This window comes from Ruditapes philippinarum, unplaced genomic scaffold (genome assembly GCF_026571515.1).
Source record: "Ruditapes philippinarum isolate M1 unplaced genomic scaffold, ASM2657151v2 ctg18610_1_1_1_1, whole genome shotgun sequence".
In the NCBI taxonomy this organism is placed as follows: Eukaryota; Metazoa; Mollusca; class Bivalvia; order Venerida; family Veneridae; genus Ruditapes; species Ruditapes philippinarum.
The window spans coordinates 3,058-15,793 of NW_026859810.1; the positions used below are offsets into that span (position 1 = coordinate 3,058).

The window sequence follows — 12,736 nt, forward strand, 5'->3', positions numbered from 1 at the left end:
AGAAGACTTCTCACTGGAAGTGGTAAAAAATGTTTCACATTTATTAGTAACATTTTTAATTATGACAAAGTTTTTTAACTGTGGAAAGTGTTATGTAGAAATTGAATCTAAATCAATGTACAATTATTTTGGAAAGATGTTTTGTTAGCATTTATTGACTATAATAGATATTGTGAAATAACAGATATAGACCAGTTTGTTTAACTGTCCATTGTTTTACAATAATAATATTTTGATAGATAGAAAGCCTGTGTATGTTAAATCAATGTATGAAAATGGAGTGTTTTTTTATCAAAGATATTATGCAAAAAAATGTTAAAATTTTGTGAGTAAAGAAAATTTAGAAACAAAAATTGGTACAATATGAATTTTTAAGTTTATGAGGGTTTGAAAAGTGCTATTAGAAAGTACATAAAGTCTCTAAAAATAGAATATTCTAATACCAATGTATTATTGCCGTCTATTCCCTTTAATATAAAAACATATACTTTTATGTAGAAGTGGAACCTCTACCATATATAATGTTTTTATTGATAATTGTCAAATACTACATGTTATATCAAAATGGAATGCTTATTTTTAACATTGATGAAACTGAGTGGGAAATACCTGTTTGAATGGGTTCACACTGAAACTAATGATAGTTACCCTTCAATGGCTTCAAACTAGAATCACCCATAGAATTCTAGGAACAAACTATTTAATGTCTAAAATGAAATTGACACAATCTGATAAATGCACTTTCTGCAAAGAAGAAAAAGAGACATTATCTCATTTATTCTGGAATTGTTCGGTTATAAAAACTTTTATCTCAGATGTGCAACAATTGCTAAAATGTCATAATGTTGATTGGAAGGTTGATTGTAAAACATTTATTTTAGGGTATCAAAAAAAGGTGATCAATGTCAATTTAATATTTTTTGTCTAGAATTAAAAAGATATATATTCTTGTGCAAGAGGAGGGAGATAATACCATCTTTACAAGGCCTTGTCTGCAGTTTAAAGCTAGCATCTTCAATAGTTAGTTATACAAAAGTTAAAAAATCTATGTACTCATTAGTTGATATGATAGCAAATAGATAGAACTTTTTTTGAATTAACTACTTATATATTACAGTCTGTGTATATTATATCCAGTTTTTGGTGGAAATGAAATACTCTGAATCCCAAGAGAACATTTATCTTCTGTGTATTGTATGTATTATAAAATAATGTGTGATATAAATGCCCGTAATATGTTTTTTGTAACATTATAATAAATTGTAAGGTAAAATAGTGGATAGATCCCCGACCCTATTTTACCTATTACGGGGACAATAAACGGAGTTACCTCTTGGGCTTCAAAAAAAAAAAAAAAAAAAAAAAAAAAAAAATCTTCATTCTGATGAAACACTGTTTAAATTCACCACTTTAAAAACACCTGACACCTGGTGGGTAGTACATCTTTTATCCTTCCGCAAACAAATGAGTTCCTGGAGAATACACAAAAAACAACAATAAAACACAAAAACTACACAAATGCAATAAATACACTTTAATTAGGCCAATCTCACTAGAGATGACTTAAATTGGGCCACTTAAAATTTTAAAACAAAACTGCTTTACAGACAACAACTGATTGGGTCTAATTCCGTACCGGGTTGAGACCAGTCTTGTGCAAATAACCAGGCATTGTGAAAAAGTAATGCAGAAGTGTGCAATTCTATGGCCGAAACGAGTACCTCGGGTAAAAATGAGCTAATATCTTTAGTTTATCTTCATTGTGAGTGATGTCTTAAAATGTGTTACTTGATATTTTACTACCTTTAAACTGTAACATGTGAAATAAATCTTTTGAATTTCAATAGTTTCATGTAAAATCTGAAAGTAATCAACATCAATCAAATTGTAATCATAATTACAGACTGTATTTAAGCTGTAATTGATTAATTACAATTAATGTAATCAATTTTGAGCAAGGTAATCAATTACATGATGATTACAGTGTAATCATGTAATCAATTAAAAAATCGATGATTACAATTAGTGATTACCCCAGGTCTGGTCATGATATAGATGTATAGTAATTACATTAACATCGGGTAATTTCGACACTTTGAGAGAATTTTCCTCACTAAAGATTAAGTGTCGATTGAAACTAACATTTTTGGAATACTTCTTGATTATGTAAACGATCGAATGTCTTGTTTGATTTGCAAGATCTCTCTTACGACCATAGATTTCAACATGTTTCGTCTAATTTCGACTTAGACTCCTATTTTTTTTAAATGGAAGGAGAACATCAAACATTTATTTGTTTAACTATGCATTAAGATAAAGATTTATAAAAAACATATTTAATCATTAAATATAATTGCAATTGTTTGATATAAGACAATAAAATGGCATTTGAAACTAATTAAAGAATATGACGATAAAATAATTAATTTTCGAAGTATAAATTACTTTCCTTATAAGTTCTGATAGGTTCATAATTATATTCTTTCCAGTACAATACATGCATGAATATATATTTGATCGATACGAACGTTACCTGTACATTGCTCTTGCAATGATTTGAAGTAAATATATTGCGCTATTTAATAAAGACAGATATGCACAAACATTGACCATCAAAACAAAGGTGTTTTTTTATCACTTACTCAAGAGGCAACTTCAAAATCATCGATTCGATTGTCTGTACAACTACATTTTATATCTACATCGTACGTCGGCGCAATCATACTTGATTATAACGAACATAAAGTATACTTATTCGTCTGTGACACCATCATTTGTGTATCCAGGACAATGGCTACGTTGACTAAAGTCGTCATCAGTCTCAGCATAGGTGGATTTTCAGAATTTGATTCTGACGATGTCTTAGTAGACAAAACAGGACTTGCAGACGACTCAGTGTTTATGAAATTTACTTTTGTCCAAAGATAATAGTCCAATGTTAATAGAGGGCCTATGGCGAGCAGCAGATTTAACTAATCCTCACGTCAGAAGTCGGAATACCTTTGTCAAATTGTCAGTAGACGAGACAGTATAAGAAAACGGCATAGGACGAGCAGATTACTCAATTCTTATGACACTGTACAGGGATGTCTGTGCCAGAAGAAGATACAGGGTTAGCAGACTGCAAAGGCAGAATAAATGGCGATTGATCAAAGGACTTATGAAATCTGGTGATGCTAAATCTTTATGTTAATTTCAATGCATAGTTCATTTGATGAAGAATTGAGGAGAAGAATTTCATAAGACATATTGTCTTTCATTCTAATCCTGTTTTTTTAAGAATATTTGAATTGCATATGTATATTGTGAATTATAACATGTATATATACTCTGAGAAATAATGTTTTGTTTTGTTTTTAATTAACATATTTGAATTATTTATTAATGCATGTAGAGCTGGTAACTATTGTGAATTTAAAGTTTTAATATTTCTATGAATACGTGTCGAAACTGGCCGACAAAGAAGATAAGTATCGTTCAATTTCGACACCTCTGTACAATTGTTATGCGTTTTATAATTGAGATAAACCCAAGGTTGGTTAAATGTTCATAACATTCATATTTAAGGTTTATTTGCATCAAAACCAATACAAAAATATGAAATGATGATAAAGTTATGTGCCTGAGTTATCGACCCTTCTTATAAGATTCTGTTAATGGCGTTTTTCGGATAAGATTACGAGCAATGACATCTCTTGACTGGAAATTAATAGAAAAGGAAGAATGCTTAAAAGACCAAGAGCAAGTCGACGGTCTAGTGCTATAAGGGCGGAAGTAGTACTTGCGCCCTTTTATATGTTTTTACGCCATTCGATGCAGAAAGTCACCGCGCACCTGCTGACAAATTATCTTTTCCCTAGCATTTAAGTTGGCTTCAATATCGAAGAATGATTGGTAGGGCGTAAGTGCATCGAGCTCAAATGGAAAATTTTATAAGGGCGTAACTACACCATAACTGCACTGTGTTCAAATTTAATTAAATGCTAAGTAGCAGTTAGGCCTTTTTAAGATTTTGGTATGTTAGTTCAAACAGATAGTCGAATAATCACACTTACGCACGTTCAGACTTTGTGTCACGAGTCAGGGACATACCTTGACACATTTAAGGATACGATTTAAAGATAAGGGGGTAAAACTGAATCACTAGAAACTAAAATGACATGATTAAAGAAATAGCAATATTTCATTCAAACAGGCGCTTTGTATGTTTCGTAAAATATAGACCTCTAGCTGTACCTATCTATAATCAGATGGGTATGGGAGGAATGTCTCCTCCCAAAGACCGAGAAATTTCCAAAAGGGAGGCAACAATATTGCATTAAATATGTCTTTATAAACATTCATAATTTTGTCATGTTGAAGAATGTTTATTCTACTCCGATAGCCTCATGTGGCTTCATTTTCAACAATGTGTCTTTGTGCAGTAAACACTTTAGAAACTGACAAAATCCACACCAATTCTGTTAGAAGTCATTCTGAGATGACAGGAGACACCGTGCATGTCAAGCTCGAAAAGACCCAGATAACATAAAAACTAATATTTATAATTTCTTTATGGGAAAACTGTTGATTAATTTTTTTAAAATAATGACGAAGGTTATTGTACATTGGGCCATTGGACAACACTGTGTGACGGGAATAAACTATGGTATAGTAGCATAGAGTTCACACACTTTAATGTTAGATACAGTTGACATTGATTGATCTAAAGTTGATTGTTAATTACAATAAAATTTGAATTTGGATCTGTTAGTCGTATAAATAGTGTATTCTTTCAAAATTTCAAAGTGCTTTTAAGCTTGTATTTGGCAGTTCTTTTTAAGTAATTCTAATTCCAACAATATGTACATGTATACATAAATTACATAATTTGATGAATAATATTTCATGTGTATCTTATGAATGATCATTCATTCATGCCTCAATACATAAAAAGTGTGTTTTGTCTGAAAATGTATGTTTTAGTTTACAAAAATATTTTCAACTTGCTTGAATCAGGCTACTGTAACAAGAACCAAAGGTTTAACTGTTCAAAACCCGTAAGGGCCAAGGTATTGTTTCAACGTAAGCAGATTCAAGTGTGTTTAGATAAGCTTACAACTTCCAACACAAACAAACTTAAATAAATTTGTATAAACTAAACAGTTAAAATTTGTATCAAAGTTTCCTTTATGTTTAGTATTAGCTGCCATATATGCATCATTGTACATTAAGCGTCCTTGACGTTTTAGTGCTTGGGTGAGTTTTTGTCCGTGATAGGAATATGTCTGTTGTCCGTCGTTAACCAAAAGTTCTTTAGAAATATCTCTTCTTTAATCCTAATGTGGATTTTAATCCAACTTAAGTACAACCTTTTCCATTAATGGTTTCAATGGGCCACATGAAACTACAACACAATACTCAGAACTTAGATTGTAATGTGTTAACATGTAGCATTACTACGTGGGTTTTCCACACTCAGAATGTATCAGTCATTTAAGTTAATTCTAGGAAAGAATCAATTTGTTGTAACTTCTAAGGTTAATTATATAATAAGCAGCTGGAAGTTAATTTAATGAAACACAGAAACTGTTCTAAATCATATAATTATGTAACATTTAAAATCAATACGTGTTTTATTTATCTGTCATGTAACCTTCATATACACTTTCATAGGACAAAAGACAAAGGATACTTTAAAAATGGTCACTTATTATAATTCATTATTGTTTTAGAAAAAAACAATTATATAATTGTATTGAAAAATTAATGAGTACACTAAAATCTAAAAGGGCATATATGGTAGTTACGCCCTATTAAGCTTAGTCGAAGTAACAATTTTAAAGAGCGTAACTGCTAGTTACGTCTTTTTAGAATTATTGGCCGATGCATGGAAATGTAAATATTGTAAGGGCATAAAACGGAATTCGTGAACTTTATTAAGGTGATGGGTTATTTTAATTTGAAAAATGTTTTTAAAAAGTCGATATTAGTTGTTCTAAGTGTGTCCCAAATTTTATCATGATTGATAAAGGATCAAAGTCTGCAGACAGTTTTTTTGTCAATTTCCCGAAACTTGTAAAAATGCATTTACGCCCTTATAGCACTAGACCGTCGAAGTGATGACGTCACATATAGTTCTGACATCGTAAAATTGATTTAAATCAAGTAGAAAAACGTGCTTTATTGTTAATATAATAAGGAAACGGAAGAAGGTGTCAATATTACACCAGTGTCGACATTATCCGAAGTAATATTGTTTTTTTTTTTTTAATTTTTGTGCCAAGATAAATATCATGAATAAAATATAAAATATACACAATCAATAAGACACTTTGCGCGTAACCATAGAGTTATCTCCTTGATGACATGACTACCTCCTTCACGACAGAGCTGTCTCTCAGAACAAATATCTTATATTTTCTTTATTAACTAATGTTTTAATCTGATTTCAACCTTATTTTATTTCTATGTCTTATATCTACTTCTTTAAATGTATTTGTCTTTAATCTGAATCGCTGTTTAGATGAACATTGGAGGGAAAATATCCTGTTTCATGATGAAACGGTCCATTTCAACGCTGAATACGCTAATTGGGAAACGCCGCCACAATTACATTTCAAACACAATGTTAAAAAAACCGGAAGCAAAGTGAGCCCTTGGAAGCATTAATCACTACAAAATTACAAGAGAATTGCAGACTCGGTTTGATTGAGTCCGTACATAATGGATAATGAATATGTGCAACATCCCTCACGCCCCCTAGCACCGGCTTGAGCGGTACTCAGTTCTCAACACTTAATAGCGCTGGCATCAATGATCCCGAAGGACCAGAAAAATATTACAACACTGAAGTCAAGTACGGGGCAACTTTTTACAGCTGCCACACAGCACTTGACACATGCTGGTGTGAAGTATAAAAATCCGGAAGCAAAGTGATCCCTCGGAAGCATTAATCACAACAAAATTACAAGAGAATTGTAGACTCGGTTTGATTGTGTCTGTACATGAGGGATAATGAATATGTGCAACATCCCTCACGCCCTTTAGCACCGGCTTGAGCTGTACTCAATTCTCAACACTTAATAGCGCTGGCAACTTTATAAAACTTTACGTTTTCAGGAATCTTTAATCATATCTACATGGCATAGCACTCTCCGAATTTTGATGTTTGGTAAAGAGTTTACATAATATATAAAAATGAAAACACTTGACACTTGATTTTAGCGACATGCACTAGCTGGGAAGTAGCGGTAGAGCGGTTAACCATAAACCTCCGAAAGAGGTAGCTCTATCATTTACCAGGCGCTACTTTGCTTATAACTTTGCGTTTGACTGTTTATAGAAAAATTGATAACTTACATTGCGTTAAAATATGCAAATTAAAATGAATGAGTTATAAGATAATGAAAACAGTAGATTCTATCGCAAAGAGGAAATTGTAGAGCTTTTCATCAAATATTTTAAATTTTGCTCACATGAACACAAAGTTTTTATTGTTGTTGAACACCGAATTGAAGTCCATTTTTTAATGCCCAGTGTATAGTTCCAATACATGGGACAGAAGTTTTAATATATCATCCGGAAGTTTTATGGTAGAATTACCATGATTAGTGTTAATGGTGGAGCGTGGGATCGAACCTGTGGTACTGTAGATTACTAGTTTCAGCTCGTGAGGAGGAGGTCGACCACGTATCCGTCACCAACAGTCCAGTGTGAAATAATCTTTTTGCTTTAGCTCTGAAATTTTAATCTATGATATAATATTATAAATCATTATCCAGGAATTACAGTCGTTGTCTAAGAGGTATCCAAGCGTGAAAATATTACGGATGGGTGAGTTTTCATTCCTGTTTCATTCATTTCATGCATTAACTATTAACCATAAAGAGATTTTTTCTATTAATTATTTAAAACATTTATAACTATTGATTCATAAATACGAGAATGTTAAACTATGCAATAAAGTTTTAATAAATATTTTAAGTGCAGTGACATTCAAATTATTGATCATTATTGACGATAGGTGATCTTAACTTTCTTGCCTCTAACCTAGCATCAGCTTTATAGTGGCAGTCATTTCTAGCGATGTTTAAATATGCTATCTCTTTTAAAAGATACCCACCCGTGTTAAATCTAGTTTAACTTATGAAGAAATATTATCAATGTTTACTCCAAAATTGGCTTATAATTAACCCGTTATTCACCGCAATTATCCGGGGGAAATAACGGGTAGAAATACCCTGACATCGATTATCATTAATATAAATCAGAAGCCTCATTACCTTTAAGTTTTATCACAATGTAGTGGTAGTTTATCATTTACAAAGAATAATAATGAAGAATAATGTTGTAGATGCTGAAAATGAAGATAGTATACAATCCGCCTTTAAAGAAACACGTGACCTGGTCGGTCCACCAGGATTAAATGTTTTAGTTAACAACGCTGCCATCAACTTGAAGAAGGAATCAATTATTGATATAAACGCCGAGGATCTTCTTAAAACTCTTAAAGTAAACGTGGTCGGACCTGCTATCATAACAAAGGTAGGATGTGTTTTTTATATATATTTAAAACTGAGTGTATTAACATTTAGTAGACTTGCATTACTTGTGAGGCGTTTTTTACCAGGCTTAGTGACACTTTTTCATAGCAAACATTTGTCACGTTTTTTCTTGATTTTCGCCCATCCTACTGTTATATCGTTATCATGTGACGCGCAAGATAATTTTGTAGATGACTAGACCTTTGAACTTACTAAAACGTGAGATGTGAGAATTGTTATCATTTTACATTATATACAGACGGTCACACAAACTACAATTTGGTAAAAAAAAATCATCCAACGCGCCTGCTTAACGGGGAGAAGATTTAGTCTTTATCATAGGAACTGTTTACGTTTTTGTTTTTGTTGTTTTTCTATAGAGGTGATGCCAGCATATAGACAATCTTGCTAATTCGTATCTGTCAGAAGTTCGTCATAACCGGACATTTCTGGTCCCTAATGTTTCATTTCTGACATACATTAAACAATCTTGCCTTTTGGACCTCTTATTAAATACATTGTCATTTGCACTAATTTTGCAATATAATTTTAAGAATCGTGTGACTCTTTATTCATTTTTTGAAATGTAGTATTGTGAACGATGGTATTAAATAATTTTAGTAAAAATTTCAGTGCACGCGCTATTTTTTTTATATAACTTTGATATAAATTCAATTGTTATTTTCATGTAACTTTTATATAAATTCCGTTGATATTTTCACGTAACTTTGATATAAATTTCATTGTTATTTATTACTAAGACGTTCCTGCCGTTACTAAAGCAAGCTGCCGGTCAGGGAGACGGGGAATTAAGCTGGTCACGAGCCGCCATCTTAAATATATCAAGTATATTGGGATCCATAGGGAGTAATGCAGTCGGCACATACTATCAGTATAGGGAATCAAAGGTAAGTCTATTGGTATATCAACTATAACGTCATGTGACATATCATGTGACCTTCAATGTGATATATATTTGTCGCATGTTCCGATTGTTGGTTTTTGTCACCACTTTGTGTTTCAAAATTAAACCTTTAAAGCCATGACTGGTGACAAGTCAGGGGTCCGTGTTCGACAGCGAAAACTGCTGTATGTGCCTTATCGGGCAGATGGACCCTCATTTAACATGAACTACATACATACTGTGAGTTTTGATTCGCGGACAGTTCTTGTCACATTCGTTGTGATTGATCATGAAATCCTTTCTACGGTCATTCGCACTGTACCAATGCTCTGACATGTACAAAAGTAATATCAGTTCCGTACGAAAGTGATGGCACTAGTCTTAGTAATTTGATTGCCAGTCAGCCCAGGACAGGTGACTGAACTGTGCTGTGACTTCAAAGTGATTTACTGTCCGGAGGGTAAAACCATACTCCGACTAAACAGATTTAAAGAATTTGATTTAAGTTATGATATATTATTATATATATAATTATATATATACTGAGAGAAAACATTTTAGCAAGTTCGGAAATATTTCACTGGTTTATTGAAACTATACCAATTTGACTTAAACCAAGTACATAATTGAATAAAGCATTTAGTTTTCAATTAGTTTGTAACAATAAATTGTCAAAACCCTGTTGTCTTAGCTCACTGTACAGCCTGAAAGACGTTAGGGGTAAGGCGTCAAAATTCACAAGGAATCCCGACGTAAGGCCGACACGCCTTTAGCCTTGCCGCGCGAAGCCTATTTCTCACAGTTCTGAGGCACACCCTTGTCCCAGTAGTATTCATGAGATCTCGGGCTATCTTCCCACTGGACATAAACCGGTTACGTCGAGAAAGCGTCGTGATGTTACGGTCTTCGCGTGGCGTTGTTTTCCGTGGTCTGCCTGATCTGGGTCTGTCGTTGACTCGTCCTGTTTGCCTCAGACGGTTTCTAAGGCGACTAATTGTAGACTTATGGCGATTGAAATGCCGAGCGACAGCTCTTGCCGTCATACCAGCGTGGAGCATACCTACAGCTCTTTGACGTTCTTCTAATGTCATTCCTTGGCGACTCCCCATTGGAATTTCTTCGAGTTTTAAACTGGTTATTTTGTTTGTGGTAACAGCTCAAAACAATGAGGTACATTACTCGACTCTACACGCTACCGAAATTGCCGTGCTTACGTTGCACGTGATTTTCGAGTTTCTTACGCTTCGCTGATAAAATACACGGTTTTCGAACAAACACATTAGATGTGTAAAGAGCATCGATAAGTACATCATTTACATATAAAACCGTCTTCTTTCGAAAGCTCAAAAAGAAAAAATAATAGGTGTGAAAAACTTGCTTAACTTTTTTCTTTCAGTATATATAATTTTATGACATGTAGAATATTTTTAGTCAACTTTTTATTGTTCAAGGCCGAAGAATCGATTATATTCAAAGATTATTTTAAGAACCGTAAAAATAATGTTTGCGTCCAAGCTACAACCTTTTTTCCTTGATTTCTAAGAATTTCTAATGTGTATATGTATAATTCTAACACGACCCGCATTTTTCCCTATTGAACATAGAATTATATCAGCCATAAAAAACGTTCACGCAATATAACTGACTGATCCAGTTGGCGAAATGTTTCAAACAGAACATGTTGACCCGATCTGGTAAAGTATACTTAACGAGTAAAATGAATATATCGTTATAAAATTTGTGTTTTTCAGGCAGCATTAAATCAGCTGACTAAGAATCTATGCATAGAGCTATCTCCACAAGGTATACTTGCCGTTAGCATACATCCCGGGTGGGTTCAAACTGACATGGGCGGGGCCAATGCTTCACTAACCAAACAGGCTAGCGTTCAAGGAATGATTAATGTCTTTCAAAAATTGAACAAGGAAAGCGCTGGAAAACTGATAGCGTATGACGGCGGTGTTATTCAGTGGTAAATGTTGTGTTACAGTGGTAAATGTTGTGATGCAGTGGTAAATGTTGTGTTACAGTGGTAAATGTTGTGTTACAGTAGTAAATGTTGTGTTACAGTGGTAAATGTTGTGCTGCAGTGGTAAATGTTGTGTTACAGTGGTAAATGTTGTGTTACAGTGGTAAATATTGTATTGAAGTGGTAAATGTTGTGCTGAAGTGGTTAATGTAGTACTTAGTGATGTGGATTGTATCGCCTCAGCTCTCGTTCTCAGTCATTATGATTATATTTTATAAATAACAAGCGAAGTCACGTGATACAACATATTTTAAAATGTTTTTGTTACATTTGATATAATAAAGTTGTTTGAAAATTATTCACTGTCTTGAATGATGTACGCTAGTGTAACAGATAGACTCGTTTACGATGTCCAATGCAGTCTGCTTTTACAGGGTTCATGCGTTAAGCATGCAGTAAGCAAGTTTAAATTGCCAGTATTTCACCTAAATATTAAGCAGTTTAAATCATATTTATGTTATTTAAAGAATCACTTTCCGCATTTTATCAAGGGGGAGAATCACGCCGTTCGTTACCCAAACAAACAAGATGGCGGATGCAGCCAAAAAGTAGGTTTTTCCATTTTTTCTCTGAAATTCGTGATGTTCTGATGTAAAGGTACATATAACAACCTTCTCCACAATTTTCCTGGCACACAGGATTTTATTTCATGATGTTTCGTCCCGTACTTCATCTGAAATGCGCGTCACCAGATTCGAAGCGAGAGAATTTTCCACCGGTTTGATCGTGGTAACGTACGGCTTTTTCTCTAAAATTCACTGTTTCTTTTACATTAACTGAAACCGCTGACTTTAAAAAGTTGTAATATGTCGTCATCTAAGCATACATGTCCATTCTGGCTAGATTTACTGCTGTAAATATTAATATCGGGGCATTTTCCGGAAATGATAACGTATGGCGCACAAAATATCAATGATAACGTACGGCGCACTTTACTACTTGGTGGATTTCCATTTGTCCAATCAGCCGATAATTAACTATTTTTATGTAGAAAATGATAGATATCTGAAAAAAATGTTGGTCAGGTCAGAAATAATTAATTGAACAATGCTGTACCATCGGATATAAATATCTTTCTAGCTGGTGGCATTATAGATATGCGTTGTTAATATACCAATTAAAACACACGTGTATAGTTTGGGAATATTTTGTATAAAAAGCAGAATGGAAAGAAAAGCCTCCACTTTCAGGAAACATTTGTATAGTGTTGCTTTCACATTAAAATTCGCCAGTGTTGTGCGATAATTATGGTCTTATCCCCTTATCAGAAAGAAGAAA

At 33.3% G+C, this 12,736-nt stretch overlaps 1 protein-coding gene across 1 annotated transcript; it reads left to right on the top strand.

Annotated features, from left to right (window-relative positions):
* The first annotated feature begins 7,726 nt into the window (after positions 1 to 7,726).
* On the top strand, positions 7,727 to 11,756 carry LOC132757984 (C-signal-like). Its single transcript, XM_060749483.1, has 4 exons — positions 7,727 to 7,815; positions 8,336 to 8,526; positions 9,287 to 9,433; positions 11,181 to 11,756. Exons 1-4 carry the CDS (start codon positions 7,812 to 7,814, stop codon positions 11,403 to 11,405), a joined length of 567 nt encoding a protein of 188 aa, XP_060605466.1. The 5' UTR covers positions 7,727 to 7,811; the 3' UTR covers positions 11,406 to 11,756.
* Positions 11,757 to 12,736: the final 980 nt, after the last annotated feature.

Excerpts from the sequence above, each read along its gene's own strand:
- LOC132757984 (XM_060749483.1), top strand. Across the intron at positions 8,527-9,286 it reads GACCTGCTATCATAACAAAG|ACGTTCCTGCCGTTACTAAA; the intron begins GTAGGATGTGTT and ends TTTATTACTAAG. Across the intron at positions 9,434-11,180 it reads ATCAGTATAGGGAATCAAAG|GCAGCATTAAATCAGCTGAC; the intron begins GTAAGTCTATTG and ends TGTGTTTTTCAG.